The 15,282-nt window shown below is 43.4% G+C and overlaps 3 protein-coding genes across 4 annotated transcripts in view; 2 read left to right on the top strand and 1 right to left on the bottom strand.

Moving 5' to 3' along the window:
* Positions 1-1,967, top strand: part of LOC118427537 (ferredoxin-like) — a 14,856-nt gene extending 12,889 nt beyond the window's left edge. Inside the window, exon 5 of the mRNA XM_035837374.1 lies at positions 1,779-1,967. Within this exon, the coding sequence (XP_035693267.1) occupies positions 1,779-1,952 (174 nt within the window). The 3' untranslated portion in view covers positions 1,953-1,967. The remainder of the gene's footprint in view (positions 1-1,778) is intronic.
* A 1,745-nt stretch (positions 1,968-3,712) lies between these two features.
* LOC118427745 (ferredoxin-like) lies at positions 3,713-11,216 on the bottom strand. 2 transcript variants are annotated; one of them, XM_035837666.1, is made up of 4 exons: positions 11,125-11,216; positions 5,594-5,829; positions 5,067-5,158; positions 3,713-4,674 (listed from the first exon to the last, which is right to left on the bottom strand). In XM_035837666.1, the coding sequence occupies exons 2-4, from the start codon at positions 5,814-5,816 to the stop codon at positions 4,474-4,476; spliced, it is 516 nt and encodes a 171-aa protein (XP_035693559.1). In that variant the 5' UTR covers positions 5,817-5,829; positions 11,125-11,216; the 3' UTR covers positions 3,713-4,473. The 2 variants fall into 2 exon arrangements, with proteins under 2 accessions (XP_035693559.1, XP_035693560.1); XM_035837667.1 differs by lacking the exon at positions 11,125-11,216 and adding an exon at positions 8,753-8,858.
* Positions 10,454-13,794, top strand: LOC118427069 (ferredoxin-1-like). The gene is given in 4 exon segments (XM_035836707.1): positions 10,454-10,461; positions 11,776-11,879; positions 12,674-12,771; positions 13,594-13,794. Coding segments are annotated over 4 exon segments (411 nt in total).
* The last annotated feature ends 1,488 nt before the right edge of the window (positions 13,795-15,282 follow it).

Raw genomic sequence — 15,282 nt, 5'->3', positions numbered from 1 at the left:
AAACAACGGATAAAGGTGAACCAGTGTTGCATTTTGGCGATTTTAGTCTGTGACCACGTTAGTTCACTATTATGTGTGTACTTGCATTTTAATACGCTTGCACTTATGTACCAAATATTGTATTAGCCCGAGATCTCCAGAACGCTGTTGGTAGCACTGCAATTTTTTTCGATGCTCTGGCCCGATAAGCTCATCAATACTTAAGAGATGGTGTTCATTTTTGTGATGGTCATAATTGATATGATAGAACTGGTGTAAGAAAAATGTTATGTTTGTATAACCAACTCTTGCTCTGAAAATTGATGATTGGCGGATGACACTGCATTCGAACCCAATCAGGAGCAAGCATTTTTTAGCACATGACTACTTCCTTAGCCAATGAGAAGCCACTGTGGCGCCACCTGAAGAGTACTTGTCGGTTAACCTTCCGTTTACAGTTCTCGTATTCGCTTACAGCTCTCCCTCTCTCTCTACTACTGGAAACATGTACGATGTGGTGTCGGAGGAAATAAAATCGGTTAACACAACTTGCGTGTGTCCTTTTGATTTCTTTTTGAATAACCCCTACTGGGAGACGAACAACATTTTATGTTCACGATACAATTCTTAGAGAAGTGAATTATGCCTAGGAATGTATCAAAATTTCCAAGCCTTTCCCACCTTGCCAAAACCCAAAACAATATTTTTGCTTAAGACTTAGTAGTTAAGTGCTTCAAAACATGTTGGACATCTCCCACTGCATACAGAAAAGAAGTCAGCCTCTTCCAAAGGTTAGAGTAGAAATATTTAATTTGATCCATATGAATATATAGAATACAACTCATTGTAACGCCCGATGTACCAGCACAAAATGACATCACCCACACCGATGTGCATGCTGCGCTACCCTAAAGCTAGATATTACAGAAATCTTTATTGACGCGACAAAAGTACAGCGACTTTCGTAAGGTCTACATGTATAACAACTACTTACAGTACAACTTAACAGACATATATGGATATCTATAGGTATGAATAGGTCTATTGTTTCTACGGTATAAGCATTCGTGGATATGTTTGCCTACTTGTACACAGTGAGGGTTATCGCCTCCCAGAATGTAGTTGAATTTATCTATCGAACAGAGAGTAGCAAATTCTTTAGAGCAAGCGGAAAGTAATGTACATGAAATGTAGCCCCGGCCACAAATTCGTCCCGGGTACGTCTATTTATCGCCGTGTCCCGGGTTGAATTTAACTCTTAGTTAAACTAAATCCGGGGCCCGGCCGGGTCCAAATAATTCTATCAATTATCAACGAAACCTAAGAAAGATGAACACTACCTGTTAAGTATTTATGAGCTGCGATCAGCGCGGTAAAATAGTGCATTTCTTTTACTCATTCAAACATCCCGGTCTACAACATTTCAAGAAAATACGTACAGGGCTACAACCGTAATAAATGCACAAGTGCACACCTAGTGAATTGAATAGCCCCACTGCTTTCGCTGCTCTCAGAAAAAACCTCTGGGTGCCTAACTATTTAGGCCTATGTCATATTTCCGGGGCCCGGCCGGGCTGTTTGTGGAAACGAAAAATTAAAGTTTATGCCAATAGATATGCACAAGACATGCTGTTGAATTATTTTTGGTCCATTTTGCGTTTTTGGTATCTTTTATATCTTACTTTTCGTTCCCCAAAACTGACTGGACGGGCAGCTTGGTTGAATTGTGACGTTAGCCTTAGTTGGACGGGGCGAGCATGGGAACCCCGGTTAAACGATTTGTGCTACTGTCCCATTTACGCGCGGGCGCATGCACCACCTGCGCCGGTAAGATTGTGTCTGGCACCGTGGACCAGAGCGACCAGACCCACCTGGATGCGGACCAAATGGCAGCAGGGTTCGTCCTGACCTGCGTGGCCTACCCAACCAGTGACCTGGTCATCGAAACCCACCAAGAGGAGAACCTCTATTAAACCCCAGCTGTTTGAAATGTTATCACAGTATAGTCAACAATGCTATTTTTACGCTACTGGAAATAACCTGGGTGCTATTAAGAGTAACGCAAACACCGCTGTCCAGCTAGGGCTGTAACTGGCCAAGCGATGTTGGGCAGGCCACTATAAGCTAGATTCAATCAGGCTATCCAGGGTGCTATCTTATGCTACGGTCCCATTTAAAAAAAGTGCCACTCGGGGGCAGTTTATGAGTTGTCTTTCTGCACTTTCACACGTGACCCCTACGTAGCACGGTGGGACTCCCTGTGGATACCGAGCTGTTTTGGGGCATAGTCGGGCCTTGAAATTTTCTAACTCGGACTTAAAATCAACCCTGTGTCACAGCGATCTGCCAACAAATCGCTCATAATCCGGCAATGAACGATAGGTACCCCAGCGGTATCAGGCAGTCCATCGGGACAAGTTTACTTCCATACCCGGCCGTAGCCACAAGTTCTATACTACTAATTCTACGGGCACCGTCGGAAATGGGACAGTAGCACAAATCGTTTAACCGGGGTTCCCATGCTCGCCCCGTCCAACTAAGGCTAACGTCACAATTCAACCAAGCTGCCCGTCCAGTCAGTTTGGGGGAACGAAAAGTAAGATATAAAAGATACCAAAAACGCAAAATGGACCAAAAATAATTCAACAGCATGTCTTGTGCATATTTATTGGCATAAACTTAAATTTTTCGTTTCCACAAACAGCCCGGCCGGGCCCCGGGTAGGAAATATGACATAGGCCTAAATAGTTAGGCACCCAGAGGTTTCTTCTGAGAGCAGCGAAAGCAGTGGGGCTATTCAATTCACTAGGTGTGCACTTGTGCATTTATTACGGTTGTAGCCCATACGTATTTTCTTGAAATGTTGTAGACCGGGATGTTTGAATGAGTAAAAGAAATGCACTATTTTACCGCGCTGATCGCAGCTCATAAATACTTAACAGGTAGTGTTCATCTTTCTTAGGTTTCGTTGATTATTGATAGAATTATTTGGACCCGGCCGGGCCCCGGATTTAGTTTAACTAAGAGTTAAATCCAACCCGGGACACGGCGATAAATAGACGTACCCGGGACGAATTTGTGGCCGGGGCTACATTTCATGTACATTACTTTCCGCTTGCTCTAAAGAATTTGCTACTCTCTGTTCGGTAGATAAATTCAACTACATTCTGGGAGGCGATAACCCTCACTGTGTACAAGTAGGCAAATATATCCACGAATGCTTATACCGTAGAACCAATAGACCTATTAATACCTATAGATATCCATATATGTCTGTTAAGTTGTACTGTAAGTAGTTGTTATACATGTAGACCTTACGAAAGTCGCTGTACTTTTGTCGCGTCAATAAAGATTTCTGTAATATCTAGCTTTAGGGTAGCGCAGCATGCACATCGGTGTGGGTGATGTCATTTTGTGCTGGTACATCGGGCGTTACAATGAGTTGTATTCTATATATTCATATGGATCAAATTAAATATTTCTACTCTAACCTTTGGAAGAGGCTGACTTCTTTTCTGTATGCAGTGGGAGATGTCCAACATGTTTTGAAGCACTTAACTACTAAGTCTTAAGCAAAAATATTGTTTTGGGTTTTGGCAAGGTGGGAAAGGCTTGGAAATTTTGGTACATTTCTAGGCATAATTCACTTCTTTAAGAATTGTATCGTGAACATACAATGTTGTTCGTCTCCCAGTAGGGGTTATTCAAACAGAAATCAAAAGGACACACGCAATTTGTGTTAACCGATTTTATTTCCTCCGACACCACATCGTACATGTTTTCAGATAGACAGAGTGTAAGCGAATGCGAAGGCTGTAAACAGAAGGTCAACCGACAAGTATTTTTCAGGTGGCGCCACATTCTTATTGGCTAAGGAAGTAGTCATGTGCTAAGAAATCCTTGTTCCTGATTGGCCTGGTTCTAATGCAGTGTATATGTCATCCGCTAATCATCAATTTTCAGAGCAAGAGTTGGTTATACAAACATAACATTTTTCTTACACCAGTTCTATCATATCAATTATGACCATCACAAAAATGAACACCATATCTTAAGTATTGGTGAGCTAATAGGGCCAACGCATCGAAATAAAATTGCAGTGCTACCAACAGCGTTCTGGAGATCTCGGGCTAATACAATATTTGGTACATAAGTGCAAGCGTATTAAAATGCAAGTACACACATAATAGTGAACTAACGTGGTACACAGACTAAAATCGCCAAGATGCAACACTGGTTCACCTTTATCCGTTGTTTGTAAAAAAGCGTATTTAGGGATATGAAGTCGACGGACGGTGGTTTCAAATCGGAACATTTTGAAAATATTGCAAATTTGAAACCACAGTCTACAGACTAAATATTCCTAAATGTACTGTTTTTAAAGACAACGGATAAAGGTCACCCCGCGGAAAAAGGTGAACTAGCGTTAGGCAGTAGCGTGAAGTAAGGTAATATAGCTCAGCATGCTAGGATTGCATTTCTGACAGCTGTGACTTAGTAGAGGGACTCCTCTTGGTGGGTAGTGATGACCAGGTCGCTGGTTGGGCGGGCCACGCAGGTCAGGACGTATCCTGCTGCGATTTGATCGTCGGACAGGAAGGTCTGGTCGCTCTGGTCCACGGTGCCAGACACGATCTTACCGGTACAGGTGGAACATGCACCCGCCCGGCAGTCGTAGGGGATGTCCACGTCTTTCTGCATTTGGAAAAAGGGTCATGATTTTCATTGTAATCATTTCTGTCATCACCACCTTCATGTTGCAACAGTTACTGTATAAAACTTTATAGTACAAACTTTTTCCCAACACAAATGAATATACGAATCAAATTAATTTAAACGACCACTCTTCAGGATCAATCACTTCAGAAGGTAAACTCGCGAGAGTTACAAATACGTGATCTAATTAACACGTGATCTTGCGGATACGTGACGTCAGCAATTGGTCAAACGTGGTAGGAAGTTTATAACGCCCGTCTCTCTATGTAACTTCATTTGTTACATATGCATATGTTACTTAACTGATGCCAGTGTATTTTTTTGTAACATTTCTTCAAGTCACAAGTGTGATGAATGGATAAAAGGCTTACTTCTTCAGCTACGTCCAAAAGAAATTCGTCTTCGGGACACTCAATCGTCTTATCTCCATCCGGGGTCTTGAAGGTCACCTTGTACGTGGCTCCTAATAAACAAACAAACTGGAGATTAAAATTAAGAAATATAAAACATACACCCTTAATGATATTTGGAAGATATTGTCGGGTGTTTTTTGACTGTTTTAAAGGTTAGTCGACAATAAACAAAGGGCTCGTTGAAAATAACCCTTATCGTCCTATCTTAAACTGTGTCATAACATTTCGCTGTGACAACATGTGATAAGCAAGATGGCCGACCTATGACGTCACAAATCTTTATGGCGGAACCCATGGACATTAGAGTAAAACAGTATGCTTTTGCTGTGCATTAAAAAGTAATGATTGATAGCTTTCAACAATACCTTGGACGATTATTCTTAGATATATTAGCTTGTCGTAAAGCAAGAACTAGGAAGAATTTAATACCAGTCACCAACACTTACAACGTTCAGAGACAAAAGACAAAAGTCAGAACACTTTACCTCCACGTGTGCGCACATTCACGTCCAGTGTCCCCATATCCGGTATCCCACAGCCGAGCAGCGTAGCAGCGTCCTCTAGCGGTTTGCCGGAGTAGTACAGGATCTGTTGTTCCACGGGCAGACCCTCCAGCTTGAAGACTCGCTCCTTGATGTTCCGGATGGTCTCCTCTCCGGTGATCCCCAGAAGTCCGTAGTTTTTCTTGCTTTGTACGAAGAGATGCATGATGCTGGTTTCCCTGTAACATTTCAGAGGTTAAAGAGTGTATTTTATAGCAGTAAAGATGACAAGGCCGTGTGGCTTGGCTTCGGCGTGGCATGTTACAGTCAAACCTGCCCAAGCGACCACCTCTTCTTAGCGACCATCTGGCCATTACGACCGACTTTTCTCGGTCCCGAAGATTTTTCCCATTGACGTTAGCATTAAGCGGCCTCTTCACAACGGCCACCTGGTCAACACGACCGCGACCACCAAAATTGGGACCAAATCCCTGCCCATAAAGACCGCGTCATTTTTAAATACGAGGTGTAATCGATTTTTATGATAACTAGCGCGATTTTCTGCTCGCGTCGGATTCTGACTACCATTACAATGTTATGTTCAAAATAAAGATGGCGGCGAATGCACGCGCGTGTGCTAGCTTGCTATTTGCCATTAAACACAACGGAAACCATATAAACTATGCATTGGGCATGTTGTGAGTCGATACTCTTCTAACCGACCACCTGAACAAATCGACCGCTTTTGCCCGGTTTCAGATTGACTGAATTTAGTTCAGACCCTAGAAGTCGGTGGCGGACTTCAAGAAATATGACAAAATAGAACGTCCGATAAAAATGACTAAAACAACGTAAAAAAATAGACGGAGTCTAACCTCTGCCGGCGGACTTCAAGAAACATGACAAAATAGAAAGTCCGATAAAAACGACTAAAACAACGTCATAAAAACAGCCTGAGCCTACCTAACCTCTGCTTGGAGAGTAAGAGGTACAGGTTTCGAATCTCTTGACCCTTGCAATTGGGACCCTTAGGAAAATAGACAAAACATACAACCCTGTGGGACTTGTTTACTTAGTATCTACAGAGACTGCTGCGCAACGTAGATGAATATTAGACTACTACGAAGAAGGCGCATGTGCTGCTACGGCATCCACCGGTTGAGCTACTAATTATAGACCCCCATTATAAGATGCACACCAAACTGAGATAACTACGTAATAACTATGTCCTTGCTGTGAGTATAGCTGCCTGGGGCCGTCCCAAAGACATATGCAGACACGGACAAAGGCGACTTTTTAAAAGCTTCCTGTGTCCATATTGAACAGAAATCTGATTTTAAAATGAAGTCGTAAGAAAAATGGAACAAGGCAGCCAAGACTTCCACCAACGTCCGGCTATAGCAATGTGAATATGTCAGACTATTTTCGCTACAACTGCAAATCTATCTTGTCCACATAACAACTATCTTACCGCCATATGATATATCCACTAAACTGTTTACAGCGACTGAATACGTTAAGGCAATAATGAAGACCGCAGGACAGAGTATTAATCCGCGATCTCCGGAGTCTAGCTATGGCGTACGTCGTGATCAGAAATTACACCATTAGGAAAAGCATTCATGCAAGACTTTTAAGTTAAAATAGTGCCTCAAACTCCTACAAATAAAACAAATCCTTTGCCTTCTCACTCACAATATATATGTCATTATACCCTTAATCGTTTGCCGTATTTCTCATCTATATATGTAATATCTCATGCTAAATAGGCAAAATACAACCAGAATACGATATAATACCCTTCCCAATCCCAACCCCCAACAACTTTTTCAAAGTCCTTGAAACTGGATTACGGACCGGTTGAGTGAGATGTTTTGCTCGTAATACTGTTGAAAATGATGATTCTTGAACAAAAGAAGAAAGAGTCCACTACAGTGAGAAAGCCGTGTTTTGCGTGCATGAAAGCGTAGCTGCCTGGGGCTGCACCAACATTGGCACCCACTGCCCGAAAAATATGCAGACACTCCTAAAAAAATCTGTAAATAAAGACAACAACGCCGAAAAGAAGTTACTCAAGGATCCTCACGCAACTGGATATGGTTTTGGAAACGGTCAGACGTTTCAACTAGCATCCAGTAGTTTTCGTCAGTGACACTAACCATATGCAGTTGCTTGAGTAACTGCTTTTTGGTGTTTCTTTTAACCTGGATGTCTAACCTTCAACAGCGACTCTGTATAAAAGAAGAGGTGTCCTTCTCTGTGCCCATATTGAACCGCTGTCTAATAAGGAATTGGAGTGGTAAAGGTTTTAGAATCGTTCGGGACCTCCAAGTTGACACAAACTCAACGAAAGCCTACACCGGCAACTGAACGTAGCGATGTTAACATTTTCGGTGAATAGATTTGAAACTGCAAAGCTCTTGCCTACATCTATTCACTACACCACAGCTATTTGGAGCGACGGAAGGCGTTAAGTCAAGAATTTTCAAGGCCGCAGGACACGGTATTTATTCGCCAACCCCACAGGACACACACATGTATAGGGATATATGAATCGTCTGCAGTGGATCTACAGTGAACGACATTTAAAAGGCAGAGTGCTCAAACGGGAATAAAGTCACCCTTTTTTGTCCCCAACTATCTCCTAGTTAACCTTAACTCACACATTTTTGATCATTTTTGTTTCTCGTACTAATCTAGTACTATGATTTCCACCGCGTCACGTCACGTAAAGCTAAGGGCACAACCAGCCGTACGTGCAATTTGTCCGTACGTTTTTTGGGAGGCCACGTCCGCCGCGTATTTCTGAAAACGTTCAGGCTGTACAGCTTACAAGGCAGGCGCGTCGCCCGTACTGGCACGTACGGGGGGCGAATCCGCAGCCCGATGGCACACAGTTTTGCCTGCGCGATAAGTTCTACGGCGAGTTTGCGTGCGCCAAAATCCATCGGATTCGTACGGAGGTGGTACTTACCACTTCCACATCCCAAAAGATTGCCCAGTTTTGGCAAGTAGTCTGCACGGATTTACACGTACGGCGGGCTGTGCCCTTAGCTTTAACCTGATGCAAATCCTCATAAGCTTACTCAGTTCTTGCCCCCCCCTAACACTGTACAATATTCCCCTCCTACCCCCCCCTTCGAATGAATTATTATTCGTTACCTTTTCTTAGCTTCTTCGTCGTTATTTTTCAACTGGACCAAGCTGCTCTTCCGAACTTGCGACTGTCTTGTTGACTGGCACAACGTCGAATAAACAGGTATCTCTCTTTATTATCACGTGATCATCACGTGACGGGTAAATCCACTAGCTAACCGGTTCTGTTACATGCCATCCTTTTGTAAACGCAATTTTCTTCATTTTGTCATTACGCTCATTGAGTTCTCTCAGGCCCTTCAAGGACGACCTATTCTTTTGACTAATCCATTCTGACATGGTGCCACAACAGCGACTTTTTGAAAGCTTCCTGTGTCCATATTGTACAGAAATCTGATTTTAAAATTTAGTCGTAAGAAAATGGAACAAAGGCAGTCAGGACGTCCAACAATGACAGGCTATAGCAATGTGAAGATGTCAAACTATTTTCGCGGCAACTGCAAAGCTATGTTGTCCACAACTATCTTACCGACATATGATATACTGTAAATGCAGAAATATTCGCGGTGGTTTTATGTTCAAGGTTTTCGCGTTGCGAATTTACCGCGACCTTAAAACTACAGCGAAAATTTTTCTATGGAAGTATAAATAAGGGCCTACAGTGCAGGGTGCTACCGCGAACTTAAAACCACTGCGAACAGTTCTTTTCCCGCTACCGCGAAATTAAATCCCCGCGAACTTAAAAGCTTTTACAGTATCCACTAAACTGTTTACAGCGGTTGAAGGCGTTAAGGCAATAATTAAGGGCGAGGACAGAGTATTTATCCGCGATCTCCGGAGTCTAGCTATGGCGTACGTCGTGATCAGAAATTACACCATTAGGAAAAGCATTCATGCAATACTTTTAAGTTAAAATAGTGCCTCAAACTCCTACAAATAAAACAAATCCTTTGCCTTCTCACTCACAATATATATGTCATTATACCCTTAATCCGAACACATTCGTTTGCCGTATTTGTCATCTGTATATGTAATACCTCATGCTAAATAGGCAAAATACTACCAGAATACGATATAACACCCTTCCCAATCCCAACTCCCAACAACTTTTTCAAAGTCCTTGGAGCAGGATTACGGACCGGTTGAGTGAGATGTTTTGCTCGTAATACTGTAGAAAATGATAATTCTTGAACAAAAGAAGAAAGAGTCCACTACAGTGAGAAAGCCGCGTTTTGCGTGCATGAAAGCGTAGCTGCCTGGGGCTGCCCCAGCATTGTCACACACTGCCCGAAAAATGTGAAGACACTGCTAAAAAATCTCTAAATAAACACAACAACGCCGAAAAGAAGTTACTCAAGGATCCTCACGCTTGGAAACGGTCAGACGTTTCAACTAGCATCCAGTAGTTTTCGTCAGTAACACTAACCATATCCAGTTGCTTGAGTAACTGCTTTTTGGTGTTTCTTTTAACCTGGATGTCTAACCTTCAACAGCGACTCTGTAAAAAAGAAGAGGTGTCCTTTTCTGTGCCCATATTGATCCGCTATCTAATAGGGAGTTGTAGTAGTAAGAGCTAGTTTTAGAATCGGTCGAGACGTCCAAGCTGACACAAACGCAACGAGAGCCCTCCACCGGCAACTGAGCGTAGCGATGTTAACATTTTCGGTGACTAGATTTGCAAGTGCAAAGCTCGTGCCTACATATATTCACCAAACCACAGCTATTCGGGGCGATGGAAGGATTTAAGTCAAGGATTTTCAAGGCCGCATGACACGGTAATTACCCGCCAACCCCACAGGACACACACATATAGGGACATATGAGTCGACATTTAAAAGTTAGAGCGGCAAACGGCAATTAAGTTACCTTTTTGTTACCAATTATCTCCTAGTTAACCTTAACTCACACATTTTTTGATCATTTTTGTTTCTCGTACTAATCTGGAGCACCCTACTATGATTTCCACCGCGCGACGTCACGCTACGTTCACTTAAGCTAAGGGGACAACCCGCCGTACGTGCAAATACGTGCTGTCTACGTGCCAAAACGTGGGCAATCTTTTGGGATTCGTAAGTGGTAAGTAACGCCTCCGTACGAACTCGTAGGGGATCCGACGGATTTTAGAGCATGCGGACACGCCGTAGAACTTTACGCGCAGGCAAAACTTTGTGTGCCATCGGGCTGCGGATTCTCCCCCCGTACGTGCCTGTAAGGGCGACGCGCCTGCCCTGTACAGCCTGAAAGTTTTCAGAAATACGTGGCGGACGTGGCCTAAAAATGTACAGATAAATTGCACGTACGGCGGGCTGTGCCCTTAGCTTTAACCTGATGCAAATCCTCACGGGCTCACTCAGTTCTTCTCCCCCTTAACACTGTACAATATACGAGGGTCCTCGTACCATCTACTACTACCCTTTGAATGAATTACTATTCGTTACCTTTTCTTAGCTGCTTCGCCGTTCTTTTTAAACTGGACCAAGCTGCTCTTCCGAACTTGTGACTGTCTTGTTGACTGGCACAGCGTCGAATAAACCAGTATCTCTCTCTTGATCACTACGTCATTATCACGTGAAGATCACGTGATGGGTAGATCTGACCAGTTCTGTTACATGCCATTCTTTTGTAAACGTAATTTTCGTTATTTTGTCATTATGCTCATTGAGTTCTTTTAGGCCCTTCAAGGTCGTCCTATTATACATGCATTCTTTTGAGTTATCCACCCAGAAGACAATTTTAACTTAAGAAGTCTAGATCTCTTCTAGGATCGAAGTGTTTCCAGAAAATACAGTCAAACCTGGCTGGCCGACCACCCAACACAGTCTACCACATCAAGCAGTCACAAGCCTCACTGAAACATTACCCGTACATTTCTACATAGATCACTAAGACACTTTGCTGAGCAATTAACCAACTGCCTTACAAAACCAGCGCCCACTTTTTTTTGCATTCTGGGGGTGGTTGGGGGGGGGGGGTGGTTTGATTGATTGAAGGTGACACCCACTCCAGCATCGGGGAGGGGTTATGTATTAGGATGCGTAGTCTAGTCACAAAGCGTTGCTTGATGTTGTCGATTAATGTGAAAATTCAAGATCGTATGACAAGGAGCGAGTCTTCAAGCTGGAGGGTCTGCCCGTGGACCAACAGATCATGTACTACTCCGGGAAACCGCTAGAGGACGCTGCTACTCTGCTCGGTTGTGGGATACCGGATATGGGGACATTGGACGTCAATGAAGAGTTTTGAGTACTTTCTTTGCGCTCTGAACATTGTAATCTCCAAGCAGATCCTACAATAGCATAAGATAGTAGTACTACCAAACTGGCCAAGGAGTGTTGTCAGCCAAGAGGTGTCCATTTGCCATGTGCCGGTAGTCAGACACCCTCCTAAGCCAGTAATACTCCTCTGCCAGCTTTTGATGCTATCTTATGCTAGCGTAGGATCTGCTTGGAGATTATGAACGTTGTTGATGTTGACAAGTGGCAATTTTGTCCATTTCATGAATCTGTCCTCTGTCAAGCTTATCAAACTATTCCGGTAGCTGTCGGAAATTATTATCAAGCACCTACGAATTTGGTGCTGCCAGTGTGCCATCTGCACACTTGCCACTAAGACACGTGAATTTTTTTTTTATTATTACCATCATCATCATTATTACTATTATTATCATCATCATCATTATCATTTTAACATTATTATTATCATCATCATCATCATTATTATTATCATTATTAACTACAGGTTTTCGTAGCAGAGACCTGAAGTACTATTTTACCATGCAGTCCATGGGCGCCGCCATGATGATTTGTGACCTCATGAGTCAGCCATTTTGTTCATCACATGCAAATAACACAGCGAGCTCGCATACAAGAGGCTTGATTGTCGACCAACTTTTAAACCAGAGTAAAAAAATTATGATATTTGATAATATATGTGAAATACCATGAAGGGTGCATGTCTTATATTGTAATCTGTTTATGTGCATACCAGGAGTCACTTACAAGGTGACTCTCGTGACCGCGGCCGCGGGTGAAGAGAAGACGATTGACTGTGCTCAAGACACGTTCATTTTGGACGCAGCTGAGGAAGTAAGAATTGCTTTTATTCATCACAGCATAGGCGGTAGGCAAAAGAATTGTTGTCGGATCTCCCAAGCTTTTATACTGCCAGGATGATGTCACGAGTGTGGCTCAAAATGAAGTACATGTACTCGGGATCACCCGAGCGGGTGCCGAACGTCGATCGGCAACTTCCGAGCGAAGGCACCCGAAGGTCACCGAAGGCGACCACCACTAGAATGTATTTTCGGGCCCCCTAGCAGCTTGCTCTGGAATTGCAGGAGCGTTTTTGTCAAAATCTTCCAAGGAGTATAACGGAACATAGGAATGATGGATTTCCATGGTATTTGGTATGCAGGTACCTGTGGCAGAGATGTATATGATGAAATGCAAAATTTGCAAATTTGGACTTAATTTGCATAAATAATGAGGAAAATCTATATTTACAGCGTTTTCCAATATAGGACTCAAATACATGTAACATATGTAGTTTATGGCAGGAGAAAGATAAGCAGATTCTAATTATGCAAATAAGTCCCTAATTTGCATAAATAATGTGTCCTACTTCGTCTTAGTACATATAGTAAATGATTAGGCTGTCACCATGTGACCTGTGTAAGTTAGTGAAAGGTGTACATATTTTTAAGCAAGCATAAATTATGCAGATGTGAAATCTGCATAATCAGAGTATTTCATGGAGGCACGAGGCCTCCGAACTCTTGCTGCAACTAGAGTTAGGTGACCTCATAATTCCATGAAATATTTAGGGCTATAGTAGATGTTATGCGAATTTCACACACCAGGGTCAATTTTTCTTGGAGATAATAGGTATAAACCCTTTTCCTTATGCAGCAAGGCGTGGCCCTCCCCTACTCCTGCAAGGCGGGCGCATGTTCCACCTGTGTCGCTAAGATCGTGTTTGGCACCGTGGATCAGAGTGACCAGACCTACCTGGATACGGACCAAATCGGATCAGGGTCCGTCCTGACCTGCGTGGCCTACCCATGAAGTGACCTGGTCATCACTACCCACGAAGAGCAGGACCTCCATTAACCCCAGCTGTTTGAGATGTTATTCCAGTATAGACTCAGCAATGCTATCTTTACGCTACTGGGTGCTGGTCTGTGTAACGCAAAGTCCAGCTGGCCTGGCGATCTTGGGTGGGCCGCTATAAGCTAGCTTCAATCAGACTACCCAGGGTAATATCTTATAATGGTGTTGTAGACCGAGATCTTAAGAAGAATGCAAAATTTTAATGCACTGATCGCCACGGTAATTAACTCATACATACTAAACTAAACGGGTTGTGTTAATTTTTTAGGTTTTGGTGATAACTGAAATACTTCATGTATTAAAGCAAAAATAGTAATGTTAAGCCACTCTACCTGAAGAATATCTGACGGTTCACCTTCCATTATGCTTCGGTCACAATTGTAAAAAGGGCCCAAGGTGAACCCGTGGGATGCCCCGCGGCTATCGGGCTATATTTGGGCCCGGCCGGGCCCCGGCGAATAATAGACGCTGTGACATATCCGTAAAAACACAGAGAATTACCCTCGCAGTATCCGGCAGTCCACCGGGACAAATTTGTGGCTTCGGGGCCTGGTCTTAAATCCGACCCCGTAAAAATTCCCCCGCGTGCGCTAATGAAGTAGCCATGGGCGGGCAGGCCACTTTCCCAGCACCGTATAGCCTGGGTGCCAGACCCCAGCCCGATCTTGAAGATATCTATCGTGTGGGGGCCTGGTTAGCCCAGATAGGCCTTTCTCTCAGTTTGCCCAAATAGTGAGCCAAATCCCCACCAATAGAACAGCAGCAGGATCAGCAGGAGGTAATTTTACACCTCTGCCATGATTGGTTAACGACCACCAACTGTATTTTTGAATCCAAAACAGTGACCACTAGCAGATGAAGTGACTAACTGTAAATAAGACACCCCATGTCCTGTTGGGTTACCTCAAGACCTCAGTTTAGTAAATATGACAACCAGATTCATACAGCATATAGTTTTGAACAAAGTTCTACTGTTAGTTTTTCACCATTGAGCCAAATCTAGTCCGTGATTGATTCGATACTGTAATAGCCTGCTAACCACCTGTTGTGTGTTGTGGCTGGCGACGTGGTGTGTGGGTCATCAATCATAGGTTCTCCTACTGAGAGCCTTCGACAACATTTCTACAGTCGTCTTACCAGATCCCCACACGATGGATATTTTTACAACCGGGCTGGGGTCTGGCATCCAGGCTTAGCATCGTAGAGATAGGGCGCGGTCACCTAGATCGTGCGATTGTCGTACGATTTTGATGCCATAGGATTTTCAAGCAGTCTGTGACAAAACCAAGCACTGACATGGATCCAAAACAGTATTTTATGTACCAAGATAGTTGAACTTTGCAGGAGACGTACATGATTGTCCTCCAAAATGCCCGAAGTTAGCGATCGTACGACGATCGCACGACCTATGTGACCACGCCCTTAGACTTCTCCCTCTACTAGTTAAAACCTGCGCTTTTCATGTACGATGTGGTGTCAAAGGGAATA

This window comes from Branchiostoma floridae, chromosome 12 (assembly GCF_000003815.2).
Source record: "Branchiostoma floridae strain S238N-H82 chromosome 12, Bfl_VNyyK, whole genome shotgun sequence".
Classification (NCBI taxonomy): domain Eukaryota; kingdom Metazoa; phylum Chordata; class Leptocardii; order Amphioxiformes; family Branchiostomatidae; genus Branchiostoma; species Branchiostoma floridae.
Note: the sequence above shows the minus strand (reverse complement) of the source record. Positions and strands in the feature narration are given on the sequence as shown.

What these genes read in the sequence shown, in the direction of transcription:
- LOC118427745 (XM_035837666.1), bottom strand. Translation starts at nt 5,816, where the DNA reads ATGCATCTCTTCGTACAAAGCAAGAAAAACTACGGACTTCTGGGGATC. An exon ending in GAATGTGCGCACACGTGGAG is followed by an intron (nt 5,159 to 5,593) that starts GTAAAGTGTTCT and finishes TTTGTTTATTAG; the next exon opens with GAGCCACGTACAAGGTGACC. An exon ending in TTTTGGACGTAGCTGAAGAA is followed by an intron (nt 4,675 to 5,066) that starts GTAAGCCTTTTA and finishes TTCCAAATGCAG; the next exon opens with AAAGACGTGGACATCCCCTA.